The sequence below is a fragment of the Sceloporus occidentalis genome, unplaced genomic scaffold, assembly GCF_023333645.1.
Source record: "Sceloporus occidentalis isolate IW3139 unplaced genomic scaffold, rSceOcc1.0.p SCAF_7, whole genome shotgun sequence".
Classification (NCBI taxonomy): domain Eukaryota; kingdom Metazoa; phylum Chordata; class Lepidosauria; order Squamata; family Phrynosomatidae; genus Sceloporus; species Sceloporus occidentalis.
This window is the reverse complement of record NW_028316987.1, coordinates 66,932,944-66,955,790: the sequence shown is the minus strand read 5'-3', so window position 1 is coordinate 66,955,790 and position 22,847 is coordinate 66,932,944. Positions and strand designations below refer to the sequence as shown.

The window sequence follows — 22,847 nt, the reverse complement described above, 5'->3', positions numbered from 1 at the left end:
GCCATGATCTTGCACTGTATCTCCACCTCTCCCAGAATATCATGCTACAGAACAAATATAGCTTTTAAATCATGGAGATCTATGGAGTAGCTACCTTATACAGTTGACCCTTCTTATACACGGATTTAAGCATCCACGGTTTGAAAATGTTCAAAAAAAGTATAAATTTCAAATATCAAACCTCAATTTTCCATTTTTTATAAGGGACACCATTTTGCTATGTCATTATATTTAATGGGACTTGAGCATTCACAGATTTTGTTATCCACAGGGGATCTTGGAACCAAATCCCAGCGTATAACAAGGGTCTACTGTATTTCTATGCTGAGATATCAGTCCATTTACAAAACTGGTTCTTCATATCCAAGGAAGGGCCAGAACAGACCGCCCCAAAAAGCCCACTCCTGGACATCATCGGTACACATCCTGATGATGCCGGGAAGCTGGCTTGAAGCCACCAGACTGCGCAGATATGGGCAGCTTCATGGTGCTCTAGCAATATGGCGTTTACGTGCTGCATGCTGCCGGAGCGTCATGGGACAGAGTGGGAAAAGCTGGCTTTTTGCTGGCTGTAAAAGGAGTCGATCTTTGCCTCTCCTTTTTGAGCTGGCTTGAAGGCAAATTGGGGCCAGGGCATGTGTTTGCCATGGCCCAAATTTGTCTTCGGAAGGAGCGGCTTCAAGCCACCCCTTCAGGGCCATCTGTTCCTGCCCTAACTGAATAGCCAACCAAGACTGTTTTGATCATGTTAAAAAAAGGCTTGCATTGGCTCCCCCCCCCCAAAAAAAAAAAATATCATTCCATCAGAATAGACATAAGAAAGTTGTGTGATGCTGAAATTAAGATAAGTTGGTTTCAGTGGGCTCTTGCAAACAGGGTGGTTGAAGTATTTGTTGCTGTCTTTCTCAGGATCAGCCAAAAACCAGCAAATCCCAACTAGCCATATTGCAATAACTCACACTTATTTAGACCACTCTGGAAGAACCATGTATTAGTTAATTAATGGAAAGTTTTAGACCATTATGTAAAGAATACTGAACTAGGTGGAGCAGTAGTGTAGCTGAGTTGTAAGGCAACTCATGTTCTGTATATATGTCTGTTTGTGTCTTCAGTTTCCCCAACTTTCTAATATTAGATGGATGACAGTGAGAAAGACTGATGGCACTTGAATTTTGAGCTTTTCTTTACAGGTGTATGTGCTTGATACAAGAAGTCTGTCCTTCTTTCACATGCTTCCAGTGGCATTTGAATTTTGTTAAATTATTATGTTAATTTTTTTTAGTGTTGGCCAGAATCCACATGCATAAGGTTTCTGACAGAAGCAGTTGGACATTTTTGTCCAATATGGAACAATTGTATTTAGTTGAAGATGAAAAACAGATTGTGCTTCGTATCACTGTGCTTGGTTGTGCTTTGTGTATTGTACATGGTTGCATCTTGCATTGCTTATGGTTGTAACTTGATGTACATCCATGTTGTGTCTGGATGCACATTGTAAATGAAAACATTTGGAAAACGTTTGCACATTTGGTTGTGCATTCAGTTGTACAGAGTTGCTGTTCATTATCAAGGCAGCACTGCATAACTGTTACATAACTGTTGTGAACATAATGGTGTACTCTGTTTCCTCAGGGTAAGCAGCTGGACATTGGTTTGGGGTCTCAGTCCATTTGGATATTTATTTAAAATTGCTGTGGGTTCCCTTTGCCCCAATATTTCTGTTTGTAATCTCCAGTCTTGTTTCCATTGCTGAATTGCTGTGGTTGATTTATGGTTTGTTTGTTTCTAAAAATATGTTGTCTCTGATTTTGTTACCTGTCTTGTGGCATATGCAGAAGGATGAGTGGTCCATTTCCAAATAAAGTAAATAAATAAAAAGCTAGCCCAACATTTGAATAGATCCAGAGATAGACATCTGGGCTGACAGAAGTAGATTCCTACTGTCCTGTCCTCTCAGTTCCCCATGGCACATGTTACCCCAAGATCCATCCTCTTTTTAACCCCTCCCTTCTGATAGTAAGTTCATATTAAAAGGGTTGCTTAAGAATCGTAGCCGTGAATGTGCCCCCAGTGCCAGGAAACAGCCGTACCCTATAAGGAGATCTGGGTCCATATTTGGGGATCAGAAAGATTCAGCAGAGGGAAGCGCAAGAGCACGTAGCTGAGGAGAGATCAATCAAGACTGGAATCTGCATAATCTCTTCACCAATGGGTGCAATTGTGGCTTATTTTTACAATTGAACAGAAAGCCAAAAGTACCTCTCCCTGAGAGCAATATTCATATATCCAGGGATTGTCTGACTGTTCCCAACTTTCCTTCCCATTCTTCTCCCCTGGACATTCTTCTCCTCATTGAATATTAATTATGGGTGCCCTCCTGGGACCCTGGCATTTGGGTAACATGAAAATACTACACAGAAACTCAGAGGAGCCTGCTCTGTGGGGTGAGCTGCTATGTGAAGGAGATCCCTGAGAACTGAGTAGATGCACATTTCTGAAACCCTCCTTTCGTGAGAAGTTAAATTCTGCCCTGTACTTATACCAAGGTTGGGAATTATGAAGTCTGTTCTCTCCCCAAATGTGCCCAGGGCCCCTTTCTTAAAACTTCACAGCATCTAAATAGAGAATTACACCACCAGAATGCTGCATGGAACGCAATTCTTCCTTTTAAGGCTGTTTCACTAGGGAAAGGTAAATCTTTTAAAAGCCATTTTTCCTCTAAAGTTAGGGTTGCCATAAGTCAGGACCTCCAAACCGGGACAAATGTAGGACAAATGTAGGGCAACATTTTCAAATGTAGGACATATTTTTTTAAAAAATGGAGGACGCGCAAAAAATTGAGGGTTTTTAAAAAATGTTAATATAAATGCATGTTTTTTAGGCATGATCAAAATGGAGGACATTTTGGCATTATTCCTAGACAGATGGCAGAAATGTACCTGCCCTCGGGTTCAACTGTACTTCTCAGAAGTGTGTACTTGGTCAAGGGACGGTGGTTTTTCTTCACTGCGCATGAGTTTGTAAAAATCACAGCAAGTTACATTGGCCGTGCCTCAGAGGCTTGTTGATATCAATATCACCATCATCATCATCATCATCATCATCATCATCATCACTATAATTGTCCAGGAAAGGCAGACTTGTTAGCATTCAAAGCGCCATAAATATACAGAAAATGCACTTGCATATATTTAATAATAAAAAATAATGCGGAAAAAATAAAAAACAAGGCAGAGGTGTAAATATTTAATAATAAAAATTAATGTAATAAAGTAAAAAACAAGCAATAATAAAAATTAATGAAATAAAATAATCAAACTGTGAGCGTGGTGTAGTGATTTGAGTGTTGGACTATGACTCTGGAGGTCAGGGTTTGAATCCTGGCTCAGCCATGTGATGTAAGCCCAGTGGGTGACCGTGGGCAAGTCACACTCTCTCAGCCACAGAGGATGGCAATGGCAAATCCCCTCAGAAAAAAACTTGCCCAGAAAACTCCATGACAGGGTTGCTGTCTGCAAAGAGGTCTCAGAGTGGGTGATTTCTGCAGGGCAGCCATAGGGTGAATCCACACTGTAGAAACAATGCAGTTTGACACCACTTTAAACTGCCATGGCTGAGTGCTAGGGAATCCTGGTGTCTGTAGTTTCTTGTGGCACCAGAGAAAAAGAGAAGGCCAATGAGCCCACAAATCTACAAAATCCCAGAATGCCATAGCACTGAGCCATGGCAAAGTAGTGTAAGGCTGGATGGTTTCTGCAGAGCAGAGGCAGCCATAGGATATAGCTATACCAGTGGTCCCCAGACTGTGCCCTTTAAGGGATTTGAGACTTCAGCTCCCAGAATCCCAGACTGTTGGCTAACATGGCTGAGGCTTCTGGGAGTGAAGTCCAAAAATCTCTTAAAAGGCATAGTTTGGGGACGACCACTGATCTCCACTGTAGGAACAATGCAGTTTGACACCACTTTAAAACTAAGTGCTGGGGGACCCAGAGATTTGCAGTTTTTGTGGTGGCACCAGAGAGAGGAGGCTAAGCAGCCCACAGATCCACAAAATCTCAGAATGCCATATACCACAGTTAAAGCGGCATCAAACTGCATTAATTGTTCAAGGTAGATGCAAACTCCCTGCTTACTGGAGGGAAAAAACCAAACACTCCTGCAGCATCTCTGGCAGAATAAGCAAGCTGCCCAGAAGGATGGCAGGGGCTTTGGGGGGCGGGGGGGGAGTGATGAGCTAAAAAGGTGGGCTAAAACACCTCCCCACTTACTTTTTGACAGCCTCTGTAGATCCATGGATGGGGACTCCGCCTCCTTGCCTCCACTGTACTCATAAAGGACCCCACTGATGTCTAATAGCAGCCCTTTAATGCCCGCCAGGGCTTTTGCCCACTCAGCCATAACCCTGAATGGAAGCAAGAGCTGAGCAGGGCTATGGAGACACATGCTCAGAGCTTCCCTGCGCGCAGTGGCCTCTGGGAAATGTAGTCCTCCCTTCACAACCAGGGACCAAAAACTCCAGTCCTCCTGAGGAGACTCTGGCCCTAGTGAACTCTGCGACCTAAATAATAATAATAATAATAATTTATTTATACCCTGGCTCTCCAATGGGATCAAGGCTGCTTACAACAATATTAAAAACACTAAAATAATGACCACAAAGGAGGACAAGGCAATGCAAAATGAATGCACCACATTCCCAAATAAAAGCTCAAAACACTCCTATAAATAAATAAATAAATAATCATGCTTTTTAGTTAAAAAATTAATGAAATAAAATAAAACAAGCAATAATAAAAATTAATAAAATTAAAAAATTAAAAAAGCAATAATAAAAATTAATAAAATAAAATAAGTATTTTATGTTTTTAAAAATAATTTAAAACCCCCCAAAAACCAAGGCAGACCTAATGGCCACTGACTCAGCTTTCCTCCTCCTCCTCCTCAAGGCTATGGAATCCTGGGAACTGTAGCTCTGTGGACTATTCAGCCTCCTTTTGTCAAGAGAGCTCTGGTGCCACAAGAAACTACAATTCCCAGAATCCCATAGCACTGAGCCATGGATGTTTAAGGGGGGGGGTCAAACTATTTCTGCAGCTTTTTGCTACCCTAAAGCCCTTCCTATTTACAAGCAAGGCAAAATCTCTTCCTTCCAAGCCATTGAAAACCAACCCAAGGGGAGGGCTGATTGCTTCTTTCCCATTGGTCAGCTTCAGGAGAAATTTGCATATTACAAGGAAAGGTGTTTAGGGCCTCAAAAACGATCCTGTGATAAAGAATTACAACAATACTGAGTGGTATACATTTAAAAGATGAGGCATTTAGACTCCCAGTGAAACATGAACAATTTATGGCCTTTGTTTTTCTCACTGTAACCTAGAAAGTAATGCCTTTTGCAAGACATATATAGCAAGTGGGCTGGCAATAGCTCTGAGTGGCAGGTCTCCTGAAGACCTGCTGTCTAGGCTGAGCCAGGCAAGGGAGGTGGAGGAGGGTGGCCCACAGCCATGGGGAGGGGTAGAGCTGCCTCCAGGGCCTCGCTGGGGGGGGGGGGAAGTCCTGGGGGTAGGGCCAAACTGGGGTGGGACTGTGTGGCCCCACCCCAAACCAGGAAAGTCCCGCCCCCAGGCAGGATATGGCAACCCTATCTAAAGTGGAAGTCACTGTCTGGTCATGTCTGGTTTTTGAAAAAAAGTGAATGAATGGAGGAGTCTAGGGGGCTGGAAAACAGGGGCAAGTGCATCCCCTAGACTTTCTAGTAAAAACTGACCATCCCTCTGCTTTCCAAAGTTTCAAGCCCTGGATTGATGTGGCCCTCCAGATGTTGGGAAGGTGCCATAGCTCCTAGGCTGAACATACATTTTCCATACAGAAGCTGTCAAGATCAGTATCAGGATGTTCAGATAAGGCTGGCAAAACTATCTGAAATCCCAGACAGCTGCTGCCGCTGCTGCCAATCAGAGTAGAAAGTACTGGGCTAGATTAAAGGTTCCCAATCTTTAGTCCTCCAGATGCTTTTGACTTCAGCTCCAATAATTTCTGACTGAATGGTACCTCCATTGTTAAATTCTTGAAAATGCTGTCATAGTTCTCTAAACAGCACCAAGATAGTCTGACAGACTTACTCTTATGTGGCTAGGTTGAAGTCCTCAGTTTTAGATTGTGTGTGTGTGTGAGAGAGAGAAAGTATCAACTCTACACTTAACCCCTGTATTCATAAAAGTCACATGCCAGTGAAAACCTTTATGCATATTGTCACTGGTGGATACAGCTATCGGGGTTGGTAAAGACTTCACTTGAACAATGCGGAGACATAGTTCACAGCAGAGGTTAATCGAGACGAAAACCCACAAATGAACTTTATGGAAGGGTGGTATGTACAATTCCAATGATACCTGCTGTGCATTGAGCGGAGACAGTCTGTAGCCTGTCTGTGGTATCCCACCCCGTCAGTTAAGCACACCAGTATATACACAGCACTGATTAAAATCATCTGCATGCAGTTTTCTGGCTTCAGTCTCTTTGCCAGTGGTTTCATCCATTGTTAGCACTGATGCTAGGTTCTCTGAAGAGTTAAGCACAGTGGTGCTGTAGCTATGTGAAAGGGTGCTTTTGGTTACTTTGGTGGCCTTTCCCTTCCATATTACCTCCCACTTTGTTTCCAGCCATGTGTGTGGCATTGGGAGTTGCCTGGAAAAATACAGACTTTTTCAGACTATATATAAAGAAAAATAATGAAGGAGTTTTGATACTACCGCAAGATCAAAGCCAGAATAGGTGCACATATATAACAGCATATGTTTGCCCATACTGGGTTAGCTGCAAAATATATTCTCTAGCCTTGGTTAAATATGAATAGCTTCCATAGGGAGAATGAAAGTGGTGTGGATTTTTAATATGGAAACTTTTGCTTATAGAGTAGATGTGCCCATATGATTTGGAAAGGATTGGGCCCACTGCTGCAGTATGGGGCATTTGTGTGAGGTTATCTATATGTGACATTTATTCCCTGTCAGCTTCCAATGTCTCTTTTCTCTATGCAGCTTCTTAAATGCATCTGTGCAGAAATCTATATGTAAATAGGTGAACAATCAAAGAGAAATTGGGTTTAAGAATGCTTAGTTTCAGTTCCTACTTTCCTAGAATTCCCAACTGTGTTTCAGAGCAAGACACCAATGAAAAAGTTTAACTAAAACCCATCACTGTTTTATCTATTACTTATTTACATTATGATTTTGTGTTTGGCAGTGTTTTTTCTAAGATCCAAAGCTTATTTTATTCAAGACTGATTTGTGCAAAAAATCGTGACATGCAAAATTGTTTATAACAAATCCTTTTTCAAAATCAGACCAGTGTCCTGGAGTATATAAGTGGATAATGTCAGGACAATGGAAACTCTGTTTAGAGTAAACAGTTAATAGTTAATGCTCTCCTGAGATAGACGTTTTCTACAATGATTCTGTTAAATTGAAAAATTACAAGGATGCTGATAAACCACTTTTGGTCTTTATTTTGAAGCCTCATCATAGTCATTATAACCCATTTGCTTTGCTGACGCTATTGGAGGAACCAAACTAAAATTAACCCAAATTCTTTTTTGCGGTCCTTAATTAACCAGCTGTTCAAAATCTTTTTTAACTAGCTCTCTAGAAGCCAAACATAATTTAGAACAAAATATATAAAAATGAGAATGCTGGGATGGGAATTTCTGTAAAGCTACATTCCTGACTTCTATAAAGGCTTCTTTCACCGAAGAAAGAAGTGAGAGCGGGTGGGGGAAGACAGTGAAGTAGATGTGGTAGCAGCAAAAAAAAACACCCCAAAACATCTATTTTTTTGGTCTCAGATAGAAAATCAAAACTGCATCTTTCTTGTGTTCATTTGTGTAAAAATGTCACACACAAATTGGAAAACTAGAAAAAGGATACCTTCTCCTTAAATGATTAAGTGTCACCATGCTTCATGAGGAGGCTAGCTCTCAATAGAAGATTAACAATAGCAGAATAACAAGCTGCTTTGCAAGTTACAATAGTTTCCCATCTGGCAGAGCAATTGTAACTACTTAGAGGATGGGGAGCTGCATGCAAGACCAACTACTCCATGGAGGACTTTGCTGGCTCACACTGTTGTGTGTGTACACTTGTGGGGTTTCTTTGCTGCCACAATATCTGCACCTTCCTCCTCCTCCCACTAAAACCAAATGGATGAAATTAATTACACAAGCTTCAAGGCTGGCATAATGGGTAACTCTGTTCTCCCAGCCTCAGGAGTTTATCAGACAAGGGAAATTGGAAGTATAATCCAATGGCAATCTGAATGCAATCATGGGGTTTAACATTATTGCGTGATAACCCACTACACACAAATTCGGGCAATGGGAAGTCAGTCCGAGTGCAATCATGGGGTTTCACGTTATTGTGTGATAGACTGCCACATGCAAATTCGGGCAATGGCATGCTATTTTGGGGCAATGGGAAGCCAGTTCGAATGCAATGATCATTCACGTAATTTCGCTAAACTAGCGGCTTTACATGAATGCGTTCTGGCCCCACTTTCTTTTCATTCAAAATTAAGAGAAATTCCTCCCGTGTGATAAACAGGAGGGCTAAGAGTCCTACAGATATATGGATTCTCTCAAGACATGTCTGAATGCCCAAATTCAGGCCCTACAGAGAGAAGTCCAACACATCTTTCCCTCATTTCTCCTCCCAGGTGACATAAGATTGTTTCCTTAATGCTGTAACCCATTGTTTTCCTGATCTAAATTACCTATTGAGACTAACTAGGATTGAAATAGCCTACAATAAAACTGAAACTAAAACTAATTTTTTTAAAGTTGCTTTGCTGACGCTATTGGAGGAACCAAACTAAAATTTACTCAGATTCTTTTTTTGTGGTTCTTAATTAACCAGCTGTTCAAAATCTTTTGCTGCAATATTTTTTTGGCCTTAGCTGTTCTTGAATTGACCTCAACTCATGATGGCCTTGTGTATAAGACATCTCCAAGCCCCCTATCCTCCACTCCTTGCTTACTTCTTGTAGATTCAGTCTCTGCTTGAGTCTAGCCATCTGACATTTGGTCGTCTTCTCATTTTGCAGTCTTCTACCTTTCCTAGCATTATTGTCTTTTCTAACAAGTCATGCCTTTTCATGATGTAGCCAAAGTTTATACTCTCCTATCTGCTTTCTTCTTCACTGTCTATCTCTCACATCCATACATAGTGATGGGGAATACAGTGGCTTGGATGATTCTAAGTTTAGTGCTCACTTGTATATCAGGTGGTTGATGTGCAGGAATCAGTAAGGTAAATGCAATTCTGTGACTTTTGTAAGAAATGCATGCTCTTAAAGCCATATTGTTGGCTTCTGCTTACAAGACAGACTCAAAGGAAGTATAGGGCGATTAAAGAAGAATGGTGCAAACCTGAATAAGAATAGCTTTATTTTTGCTCCATTCTTTTTTAATCACCTGTTATTAATCACACAGAGTTGGATTTACCACCCATAAACAATATTGACCTGAGTCACAAAATGGCCTCCTAGCATTTACCTGAAAGCCTCTAGCTTTTTAATTGGAGTAGAAGCCATGTTTGCTTAGAAGGGAAGAGAAATTGTTGCCATAGATGTGGTAGATGAAACTTTAATGGTGACATTAAAGCCAGGTTCTTTGAGAATGTAGGGGGCTGGGCTGATCTGTAGCCTCTTTTCAAGACCAGTTTGGTAAATGCTTTGCTATTGGCATAGAACCCATGAAGTGTTTTTTTTTTCTTCAACACACAAGACCTCCATTTGTTTTACTCAGTCTTTGCCAGTGTGGCTGGGTGGTTATGGAAGTTGTAGTCCAACTGTGGAGAACACTGATTGGGAAAGGCTGATTGAAATCAGTATCAGTGCTTGTATCATGTTGATCGATCGATTGATTGATTGCCTGAGCATTGTTTAAATTATGCAAGTCCAGATGCTGTTGCCATTCCTAGTTACCAGGAACAAACTGAGCACTTTCCTAGTAAATCAAATCGTTTAGCACATAAAGGGCCTGAATCCTATTTTTGGTCCCAACTGGGGTACGTCCACTTAATCAGCTAGATTTACCTATGTGTTACATAACTACTCTGCAACTAATTCACTAATTCATTGGAAAACACTGGGAAATTTGTTATACTACTGTAACCTCTGCTTATGCTAGTGTAAGTCACCAAGGGGATTCTGTACATTTATACAGATTTAAGGCAGAGCCTTAGACACCTTAGGCTTTGATGAAAAACCATGGGTTTGTTTGGTCCCCAAATGAAGTGCATCAATAAATCCTCTAAGGGGAGTACATTCCATAACCAAAGTGCAACAGAGAGAAGACCCTTTGCCATGTCTCTACATAGTGTTGCTGTTTCTGATGCTATGAAGAAAGGCCTTTCCAGCAGATACCAGTTACATTTTCTTGATATGTTTAATGAAAGAACTCTTTCCCCTTGTGCTTTTACACATGGCTAGGATAAATGATGAATACTAGAGAGTGTTGAAGATGGAGACTATAACATTATTCTTGCATAAGAACCATGATATAGAGTCCATCTACACTATGCAAATAATGCAGTTTGACACCACTTTAAGTATTGGAGCACTTCCTGAGATTTGATGTTTTACAAGGTCTTTAGCTTTCTCTGCCAAAGAGTGCTGGTGACTGACAAACACTACAGATTCTAGGATTCTGTAGGATGAAGCCATGGCAGTTAAAGTGGTGTCAAATGCATTATTTCTACAGTGTAGAGGCACCCATAGTGTGTAGTGTCCTGTTCCCAGGTATGCATTTACATGCATGGCCTTATAGTTCATCTTAAAATGATGCCTGAATAGGGTTCTCTCCTCTTCCGCTTTCTTTGCATGCATATTTTTCTGTTCAGTATTCAGTATTTTTAGTGTTCTAATACTGCTTTAAATACTGCAATTATTGAACAAATTCAGGATCATGTGCAGAGTTACCTTTGAAAAAGCAGTTGCAGCATGTTTCTTAACTAACTGGAAGTTGAACTAGCTTCTGATGAATACACAATGAAAACTGTAAATCTGGCTATGTCTGTGTCTCTGGGTAATATCTGAGGATATATTCTCTCTCTTAGAGCCTTATCACACTAGACGAATACCGCTCAGAAATGGGATTTTAAAAGTAGAAAAAACTCGCAAATACTGGATGGTTTTTCAGATGAGTTTGCACCAAACAGCAATAACATGAAAATAAAATGAATGGAAGGTTGACAAAAATGACACCTTTTTATTTTCAGGAAGTTCTCGAAAATAAAAAGGTGTTGTTTTTGTCCACTTTCCATTTGTTTTATTTTCGCATTATTGCTGTTTGGAAGAAACGTCTGAATAACATCCTGCATTTGCAGGTTTTTTCTAATTTTAAATCCTTTTTCTGAGTGGGATTTGTCTAGTGTAATAAGGTAGTTACATTCAGTTTAAGAATGTCAGACTTTTTCTAGGGTCTTCTGTTGCCCACCCAGCCTGGAGCAGAGATTACATAGGCTACTTGTTCTGTTTGTACAGGTCAGGACTACTTGATGGTAGAATAAAGACTAACGTCTTAAATTTAAGTAAAAGCAAGCAGGTATTTGTGGGAGGGGATAGTAGCTCAGGTATTATCTTGTCCTTGGAGGATATTGGGGAAATGTATGGATTTGCCAACCATCAATGGCTGTGGATAAAACAGTCTGCTCTGGAATGGGTTGTCCCAGTTTAAGGATTTTTTGCTGGCGTAGTGGCTTACAAGGAAATGCTCTGCTATTTAAGGCTTTTGTTCTGTACTATCCTTATATGAAGGAGTAGCAACAAGGATGGACATATACTTGTCCCTCTATGGAACTGAATGGAAATGCCTGTTACTAGAAGAGCTTAGTGTACACTAGGGGGTTGTTCAGTCATATTTTTTTTAGCGGAACAATAGGAATAATTTCACTCACGTGATCTGGGTTTGCAATTCGTACTGTGGAACCGCATCTCTGTGCATCTCTGCAAGTTTGCTTGCTCACACGTGCCAGCATGCAAATATGGAGTCTACAGTGTGACTGTATTCGAATTGAATTCAAGGAATGCAGAGTTTAATCCCTAGTCTATTCACATTAGTTATTCACTTCTGTTATTCAATACAAATCTTGGAACAAAAATCCGGTATATATGGGGTTTTTGGCAGCCCCCCCCCCCCAAAAAAAAAACAACACACTTAATCAGGTGCGCTTGGGATGCATGTGAACAACAGAGATTCAACCTGGATTCATGCTGGATTATTTTCATCATCTGAATAACCCCTGAAATACACATAGGCTGCATCTGTACTACAGAAATAATTTAGGTTGGCACCCCATTGTTGTGGCTCAGTGCTATGGAATGCTGTGAACTGTAGTTTTTGTGAGACATTTAGCTTTGTCTGTCAGAGAGCTCTGGTGGCACAACAAACTACAATTCCCAGGATTCCATAACACTGAGCCAGGACAGTTAAAGTGATGTCATACTGGATTATTTCTGTAATGAGGATGCATCCATACAGTGCCTGATTGTAGCAACTGTTTTTATGATTACAAACACAGGATGTTCTGCTTTATACTGAATCGGACTATTATCCTATCTATTCCAGTGTCATTAACATTGTTGTGCCTAGTCCGCAGGCACTGAACTGTTGGCAGAAGTTCTCTTGGGTTTCAGCAATGTTTTTCTTTAAAAAACAAACAAAAAAAATCTACTTAGAGGTACTAAGGGCTGAACCTGAGACCTCCATTCAGTGCACATGCTCAGACAGAATTGGGCCAGGTGAGACTTCATTTATGGTCTTGTAACCTACAGGATCTTCCTTTGTAGAAGCAGCCTTAAAGGTTAGCATGGTTTTATGGCACATTAGCAGCAACAGAATGAAAATACGCGCACACACAAAGTGAGTCAAGCTGCTTCTTGTCTTGAGACAGTTTCTTTCCAGCCCTACTGCACACTGCATAATGTCTTTAAACAGTTCCTCTCTCCTACGAGCATCCAGAGAGAGATTACAGACTTTACAGAGCTGTAAAAATGTGCACGGTTAATTTAAATTCATGTTGCTAGCTTCTAGGCTCTAAATGTATGAAAATGTACATAGAGAAAGCAGTTTGGTGATTGTTTCAATTTTATTTTGCATTATCTTTCAAAAATTGCAACACCAGATTCAACTAGAATGATTTGTGAGGGATTGTCCCACTACATCGCTAAAATATCCAAGCATCCTTGGCATTTGAAAAACATATCCTGGTTTTTCATCCTCTCCTCATAAAAAATGAAATAAAGGGGGAGCAATTTTACCAAGTATTTTCAATTTTGAGTGAAGGGGGAAAATTCTGTTTGCTTAAAAATTGCTTGCTGTGTCTCAGAGGTGCTTAGCATTTTTATTATATCCTTTTTTTTTCTCCTGTAGGTCCAATTTATATTTCATATAAACAAAGCATACCAAAACCCCAACAAAACAAAAGAAAACCAAGACAACAAAAACTTGACATCAGCCATAGATGCTGCATAAACATTTTAGAATAACCTGGATTTGAAGTTTTACACACATGCAACCTGTCTTCTATTCTAGCTGGTTTGTTGTATTATATTGTGGTCTCACTACAGCAGCATTCTGATTTTGGACATAAACATACTATATAATTTATAATGCAATGGTATTACTTCATTTGCCGTGGGTCCATCCTGTGGAATCCCGGGGTTTATAGTTTTGTGAGGTACCTAGAATTCTTTGCAAAAAAGCCCTAATGCTGTAATTCAGAGAAATGCAATTGAGACTTCTAAGTACCTCAGGAAACTACAAATCCCAGAATACTAAAAGGATGCAGCTGTAATGAAGAAATGTGGATATGTACCTTGACTTATAGTTATGGGCTGGACTCCTGTTGGTATACTATGTTAGTAGCTGCGCTTTTTCAAAGATCAGATTGTGGCAACGAGGAAGGCAAACAAAATCTTCCACCTCTGAGCAGTCTGTTTTGCTTACTTCCACAGTGGTTGCTGTGTGTATATGCCTTCAGGTTGCCTACCAGCTTATGGATATCCCATGGACTTCATAGGCAAGGAGTATTCAGAGGTGGTTTTGTCAGTTCCTTCCTTTTAAATACGTATACCCTACACACAGCACCTGGTATTGATTGGTTGGTGGTGTACCATCCATATAGAAATCAGAGCTGGTGCCTTTAGGGTATTTAGGCCGTCATGGCTGCTGTGCCTTGGGCCTTTTTCCTCCCCGCACCTTGCTGCCTGTGCTGGTGTGATACAGCAGGATTTTAGCCACAGTCCCATACTACACTGGAAGCCTTTGCTTTCTGCCCAACCATCCAGCAGCATTGTTTGGGGATACAGAGGTTGAACAGTTAAGCTATTATCATCCTTATACCAAATGAGTTAAATTTAGATGTATCAAAGTTTGGAAATATTACTCCTTTTTAAAAAGCATAGTTCCCAGAATTTCCTAGCAAACTTTGCCACTCCCCATGCTGGCTGGGGAATTCTATGAATTGTAGGTGCAAAAAGATACCTTTTCTGAGCCCCGCCAAAGGTTGATAATATTTACACATGCCTGCAAAGCTGTGGTGACATTGCTTTGATATACTGTATGTAAGCTTGATAGGAGGCATTTGTTTGTGATTGAACAGTGAGTTTAGTATTAGTGTCTTTGTCACATTTTCCAAGCTCTCCATTTTAGATGGCTCTTGATGGCATTTGTCAGAAACTATAGACATTTCGTGCGTATGTTTCACTGCTGTATAAACAGGTGCCCCCTGTTGCATAGGGATCCATAATTTGTAATGTGGAAATTTAACTATGCCAGAGGTGTTCAATTCTGGTATTACCAAGATGCATAAAATTCTAGGAGACATACTTATTGTTATGGGAACTTGGTACTTAAAAAGTCTAGGCATACTTCCATTGAGCCTACTTCAAGACAATGATGAAATTTGAAAACACTTTCTCGATACTGTTCACATTTTGGATTATGCAATTTAGATCCTTTTCAAAATGAGCAAATTTGTTCAATCTCTCCCTCCACTGCAAGCTTCTTCATCCTCAAGGAACAAGCTGCTCAACTGGTTGCAAAAATATTCCTCTCAATTTTTATAACTGCCAGCCATAATGTGCTTTGGTGAGAAACAATAAAACTCCCATTGAAATAGCTTCTTAAAGTCTCCTTTTATTGATACACTGCATCCATTTTGTCACACTCTTCTCCATTTAATTCTCTTTGCAGCTTGCCATGCCACACAGCGATGAGTGGACCCGATTTGCCCGAACCTTGGTGGAAATCCGAGCCAACAGAGCAGACAGCGAAGAAGAAGGGACCATGGAAATCTCTGCCTAGAAGAGAGGAAGGTGCTCACCCCTCCCCTCCATCAGTTACACTCTTGTTCAGTGTCGAATCAGTATTGTTGTGGCTTTCCATGCTGATGTTCATGTCAGCATTACCCAAGAGTTCCAGCTCCTTCCTATTAATCACGCTGTGCTTTAAGCAGTCTGAAAATATCCAGAACGCTTTCATGCTTCATATTTCTTTCCTTTTCTTTTTTTTAAGAAGTTACCTATGAGAGGACAAATCAAACCCAAGTGGGTTCAGTCCTTGCCTTTTTAAAAAACTACTTTAGTAGCTGCAGTAACTGGCTAGAAACCTCCGGATAAACTTGGGCTCACAAACATTTCAGGCACAGTCCTATTAAATCCAGATGAAGTCAGATATGATTGGGTACAGATGTGGTGCGTTTTGCAACCATGGGACTGGGCCAAAGACTTTAGATGTGGTGTTTCACATGGTGACTTACATTATGAATGGATGTACTATATGAACATTGGTGCCCCTTATTTATTGCGGTGTGCTGCATGGAACATATTTATTTGAAAGCATTAAAATAAATGATCCTAAAGCATGTGCATAATGAGCAAACTGCATTGTCTCTGCATGCCTGTCGGGGTTATAGCGTGCTCCAAAATAACAATTACAGGATGTCACTTTATAAGAAAATGAAATCTGTTAAAGGTTGGTTGAATAAATTGAACTTTTAAAAAATGCCTATTATTTCTAGGTACTTTAACAATATTTCATGTACAGTTGGTCACTGACACTTGTTAGAGGCTACCAGTTACAGTCTGAAGCAAGAGTTCTGTTCCAGAATATTGCTAGTGAAAAAAGGCCAAGCCTGTGCTGTAGCCATGTGCACTACTTTTTTCATATTAAAATCATTTCATTTACTGACAGAGAAGGGAACCGCGACTTCTAGGAAAGGTAACATGTATTATATAAAACAGTTTTTAGAGCAGTACCAGCAACAGTACATTTGTCTATTTCTTTCTCTGCATTTATGGGAGAAAATAAAATTGATCTTAGCAGGTGAGATGAGATTGCTGAGAGTACTTTGGATCATTTCCATCTAGAACAGGGGATAATGTATCCCTTACTATTGGCCATGCCTGCTAAAACTTATGGGAGTTGTAGTCCAAATACACCTGGAGGTCTATAGTTGTCCACCGATACCTCACAGAAGATCTTGCATAGAAAGCTTTACCTGGTGCATCTTCAGAGACAGATGATGCATATTTAATTACAAAGAGCAACATGGGCCAGTTAGTTGGATGTAAGTGTGTTTATCTATCACTGCTGGTCAAAATATTGCTGATAAGCTGGGTTTGTTGATGCATATACATCAGAGGAGAGTGATCACAGCCATAAAGGGGAAGTAGAGTATCTGTCAAAAGCAGTCCTGTCCTTCTCATCCTCAGATAACCCAGGTTAGGAGCCATCCCTCAATGAAACCAAGACAGAATTTAAGTTGATTGATGGACCATCAACTGAGGTTCAGCTCTGAAATAGACCTTCCCAAAGTGATCTAAAGGAACTGGTCAAAGCTTGAGGCTTTCTAGAGCTACTCAAGGCAGTAAATAAAATGTCACATTTCCCCCTACTGTTTGCAATTGTTTTTGCCCTCAAAAAAGTTTTAAGTTGGGCTGGATCCAGATTTAGACTGCTGCCACACTGTGGAATCAATGCACTTTGACACTGCTTTAACTGTCATGATTCCATCCTATGGAATTTTAGGAGTTGCAGTTTGTTGTGGCACCAGATCCCGCTGACAGAGAAAGCTAGGTATCTCATAAAACTAAAAATCCCAGAATTCCATAGCACTGAGCCATGGCAGCTAAAGTGGTGTCAAACTGCTTTAATTCTGCAGTGTAGATAGAGCCTCAGCCATTCTTACAGGAGACCCATTGGAATCAGTAGGACATAAGCTAGTCTTGACTAATTTAACAACGTATGGATTTTAGTGAGTGTGCTTTATGACTAAAGCTGGACCAAATCTGTTCAGTTAAACTATCAGCAGTTTTATTTTCATTTATGTATTGTTATCTTGCTTTTTAGTCAAAATAGGCTTCCAGATAGACTTGCATAATAGTGGTGAAAACAAAATTGCTCCTTTGTTGTTTTATATAATCTAAAAAGATAAATATAAAAGGAAAAGGGGTGGGAGGGAGAAGGAAAAAAAATCATTTTTTAAAAGCAGGTCTGGTGGAATGGCCTTCCATCTCATCTGTCTTATCTTTGGACATTGCAGATTTACAAGGACTATTGTGTATGTTGTTGTTGTTGTTTCTATTCCACCTTTTTCTCAGATTGGGATTCAAAGCAGTTTGCAATGTTTTTTATAAAAAAAAAGTTAAAAATCCACAAGATACAAAAATTAAAATACAATTAATCAATAAAAACAGGTTAAAACATACATAATTAAAACACACAAATCAACATAATTAGAAATACCTAGCTCATTGTGTAAGATGAACCTTAAATAATCACTCATTAAATGCCTGTCAGAATAGAAATGCTTGTCTACAAAAAGAAAGTGTTTTGGCAAATACTAGGTTGTCTCCAGATTTCTTTGTACTTCATCATATTCCAGTTGAAATCAATGGGACTTGTTAGTTGCGATTAATCTAAATCTTACTGATTTTGGTAGGGCTACTCTAGTCTGGATCCATCCCATAGCTTTCACACAGTTAGTAGTAGGAATGCTTTCCAAAGTATACATTGTGAGTAGTTAAGAACACAATTTGCTCGAGTGCTGCTTCTGGGTTATTTGCTGTGCTTAACTTCCCAAGAGAATTCCATAATGAAAGTATCTTGAGGTTTACTTATTTCTAAACCCACCAGTAATTTATTATGTATAATCGCTGGATTCAAAATATGTTCTTTAGCATAAGCAATACAGTTAAAATGTCTCAGCTAACAAAATGATGCTTACATTTCTCAAGAAGTGTTTTTACATGGCTTATTTCCCTCAGTGCTGGCTTAATCGGAATGGCACAGCTGAATGCACAGCAACTTCCTAAGGCTGTGTTCATTTATCCGAGGCAGGCAGAGAGGCACACATATGCCAGCACTCATTGGAACAAGAAATGCAGCATGTTCAGAAAAAAAGCTGCCTGAAATGTTGGCGCAATTGGTAATGCAGTCGTTCTCACCTGTAGCATTGCCATCCCCCATTTACAGCCCAGGAACTAACTCCAATTGCCAGTTTCAGTAAGAACTGACCCTTTGAATCAGTTGAAAGTACAGAATATAACTTTCAGCGGCTGAGACAGTGTGTCTATTCTAGTTGAAAGTAGCAATTAGAATTAGGAAGCAGGTAGCCAGCATGGTATAGTGGTTTTAGGATTGGACTATGACTTTGGAGAAGAGGGTTCGAATCCCAGGCTCAGCCATATAAACCCACTGGGTGACCTTGGGCAAGTCACACTCTTTTGGCCTCAGAAGATGGCAATGGCAACCCCCTCCCCGAACACATTTTGTCAAGAAATCCCCATGATAGGTCACCATAAGTTGGACATGACTTGAAGGCACACAGCAGCAACAATAGTATTAAGCCCAGAGTGAAGTTGAGAGAAGAGCATCTTCCTTATCTATTAGATTTTGGGCAGCACTAAGGTTTGTAGCAGGAAGGAGGAAGAATACTTGACACATAGCTTGGATCCTTAACCAGGACACTGCAAGAGCAACATGATTGCAAGGCACAGAAAGACTTATCTCATCCCCCCCCCCCCATTTGTCACCACCCAGATATTTTGGGCAACAGTTCCCCTAATCCCTAACCAGCATGGCCATTGTTGATGATGGAGATGCTTGCCCAGCACTGGGGAAAACTGGTTATATATTGACATATGATACTAGCTGGGTACATTGAACTGGTGTCCTTCTGTGACTACGATTTTCTCACAACACAATTTGACCAGAATACATTCCTCCAACAACCAGGTTTGGATGAAAGAGTGCAAAGCAGACAGACATCACAGATGACTAGAACAACAACAACAACATAAAAGAACAGAGAAAATTTGAAATGGTTTATTTTTAACTGTTAAGTCACCTTTTGTTTCTGTTTAAGAAAATAATCCTAGAATTAATATTCTGAAGCACATTTTCCTTTGATGCCTCATTCTTTCAAAGCTTAAAACCTTTAGAAATATAAGTTTAGTTCACCCATACATATTGACTGACTAACTGACATAACAGACACAGAGCCTGTCTTGCCGCCATTTCATGGTCTTCGAGGTAGCTTATAAATATGGTATATTTTTGTTTTAATTATTGTTTTCAAAATTTTACAATAAAGGCATCATTTTCTTCTCTCAGATATACAGGTGGCAATGCAGGACTATAACAATAAGTTTCCACCCCATTTCTTATTCATATATACTCATATCTGTATTGTAAAAGTTACATCCTGAACAGTTTACATTCTCAGCAGGAGGAGGCTTTACCACCTGTATATCTGAGAGAAGAAGACGATTCTTCTATTGTAAAATTTTGAAAAAGTTTCAATAAACAACAATTACAAAACAAAACAAAACAAAGAAGATTTCTATGCAACCCTCTCATGCACAAAAGTTTTTTTATCCTGATGGCTAGGTATCAGTGGAGCCTTCCTGGGATGAAAATTTCATACTACTATTGCTGGCAGCAGAACTTGAGTGTTGGGATGATAGTGTGAAGGAGACTGTAATGTGAAGGGGTCTCTTCCATGAGTTAAAAAGTGTCAAACTCCCTCACTCCCTTCTCCAGGCATGGTGCTTTGTGTATTCCTCCATGCTAGGGGCTTGGACTTGGTGGTCCTTGAGGTATCTTCCAACGCTATGACTGGCCAACAGATTCACACCTCAAAGCTCACCATGTTAAGGCCTGCATCACCAGTTTCCAGCTAGATGCCATTGCCAACCAATGGATGCATTGCTCCTGTGCTTTGAAACAGCAAATGCTTTGTTTCAGGGTCAGGTCCTAAATTAATCAGGGCTCTTATTTTTTAATCAAGACATAGAACATTAATTAATACAGGCTAGTAAATCAATAAAAATGATGTACTAAAATTATGCTGTTTGAGGCCATAATGTGTGGACAATTTGCTTTATTTGAGGCTTTAAAAGAGGAACTATCCATGGAAATGTCTTTTCTTTATTAAGAACCAATGCCTAAACCAATTTTACATACCAAAAAAAGAAAGAAAGAAAGAAGGAGGGAAGGAAGAAAGAAAGAAAAGAAAAGGGGAACTTAAATTTATTTATTGGTGGTCTCACAGCATGGGAGGGATAGGCAATGTGGCTTCAAGTGACAGATGGCTTGCACTGCAACTCCTTCCCAGGAGCATGTTGTGGTATTTATCAAATGCAAGCAACTGCTAACTCCACATAACATTTCTTCATCCGGAATGCTCTGAATCACCCTGGCCAGTATGAGTTAACAACTTTATTCTACTAACAATCCCATGACAGAGAGAGAGAGCAGAAACCACTTTTTTCTAATGGGGAATCCTTGAGTCCTCACAACATACTGGACAAATACTGGCAAGCCATAACCAGCAGCACCAGGGGTGCAGGTTTTCAAAACATCAAAAAGGGCAAAAATTCTGGCTTGAGCTAATGCAGTGGTTCCCAACCTTCCTAAAGCCGTGACCCTTTAATACAGTTCCTCATGTTGTGGTGACCCAAACCCATGAAATTATTTTCGTTGCTACTTCATAACTGTAATGAAATAGGTGTTTTCTAGTGGTCTTAGGCGACCCTCATGAAAGGGGGTCCTGACCCACAGGTTGGGAACCAATGAGCTAATGAGATGGCAGGTAATGGAGGGTTATAATGGAGGGTCATCATTGAATCATAGAGTTGGAAAAGCCCACAAGGGCCATCCAGTCCAACCCCCCTGCCATGCAGGAACACAGAATCAAAGCACCCTTGACAGATGGCCATCCAGCCTCTGCTTAAAAACTTCCAAAGAAGGAGACTCCATCACACTCCCGAGCGTGAAGGAGTATGTTCTATTGCCAAACAGCTCTTACTGTCTGGAAGTTCTTCCGAATGTTTAGGTGAAATCTCTTTTCTGTAGTTTGAATCCATTGCTCCAGGCCCTATTCTCTGAAGCTGCAGCAAACAAGCTTCCTCCATCCTCAACATGAGATCCCTTCAAATACTTAAACAGGGCTACCATATCCCCTCTTAACCTTCTCTTCTCCAGACTAAACATACCCAGCTCCCTAAGTCGCTCCTCATAGGGCATGGTTTCCAGATCTTTCAGCATTTTGGTCGCCCTCCTCTGGTTAGTAAATAAGTAGGTTGGTAAGTGTGTATGTATGTGAGAAACTTTTTATCTGGTCATCTTTGATCTTTTTCTTTCTGTCTTTCCATGGAAACTATCATGTTTCTGTTGGGGCATACAGACAAGCTATGTCTAGCATGCACACATGAAGAGTTGATGCACGTAGGCAAGAATGCCTAGAAGATGGTCTCTGTGAAGAGTCTGGCTCAGGACGGCACAGAAAAACTCCACACACAGGCTGCAGCTTTCACCTTGAAGGAATGAATCTCCAGACAGTGGGACTTCACTCAACGAGGGCTTTAAATCTTTGTTACAGAATATTTACAAAGATTGCACAGAGTATCTGACAGCCATCTTGAATACTCACAGATATATAAACTAAAAAAGTGCTTTGCCAACTACCAACTGTAACAACCCAACAATGGAGACTGTAACCTTCTCCCTTATATAGATGGTCTTCCTAAAGTCATGTGACAGCCATGCCACCAATGAAACCTGGCTGGTTTCATGCCCAGTACCTGTTGCATCAGAATGCTACCCATGATGCACTGCTGGCTGGCTTCACCTACTCTGCATGTTGTATCAGGCTTCCCACGATGCACAGCTCACCAAATGCAGACTCATGCACCTGCCACTTCAACGGTAGTAACCTCTGTTCCAGTTCCACCTAGTGGCCACATCCATGTCATTTTCCAGACCAGGGTGCAACATGGTCTTGACAGTTTCCTCCTCTATTCCTGGAGTGAGGGAGGGAGGCAGGGAGGGCTTAGATGCTGAGATTCACAGCCTCCCCTAGCATTCCCAGCACATGCCTTTTTTATGGTCTTCTTTTCATGTTGTAGAAATACCAGCTGTGGATCTTTCAATAGTACCATGGTGTACCATGGTGGACTTTACAAGACTAGCTCCCCCCCCCCCATCTCCCCATCCCCATTGTCAGAGGGTGAGAACTGAAACACTGACTAGCTTTGGGTTTGGGGTACTTTCTGGGGACAATCAGATAGCAGCCTAAAGCAGGTAAAGTTCTAAGGTGTTTAAAACTACTTTACAAAAGGATCTGTTGGAACGAGACTAGTAGAAGGAGTTATATATTTTCAGTTTGTACACATGCCTACATTTCCTACAATCCTTTACCACTGGCCAAGATGGATGTGGCTTTTGAGAGGTGCAGACCAAAATAGTTGGAGTACAAAAGGTTTCCTAACCCCTATTTTAAAGGAGT

General features: G+C 40.5%; 1 protein-coding gene across 3 annotated transcripts in view; it reads left to right on the top strand.

Annotated features, from left to right (window-relative positions):
- Nucleotides 1-16,029, top strand: part of DYNC1I1 (dynein cytoplasmic 1 intermediate chain 1) — a 246,234-nt gene extending 230,205 nt beyond the window's left edge. For all 3 annotated transcript variants that reach the window (XM_089531382.1, XM_089531379.1, XM_089531380.1), the window contains exon 17: nucleotides 15,251-16,029. In XM_089531382.1, coding sequence (XP_089387508.1) covers nucleotides 15,251-15,361 — 111 coding nt within the window. In that variant the 3' untranslated portion in view covers nucleotides 15,362-16,029. The remainder of the gene's footprint in view (nucleotides 1-15,250) is intronic.
- Nucleotides 16,030-22,847: the final 6,818 nt, after the last annotated feature.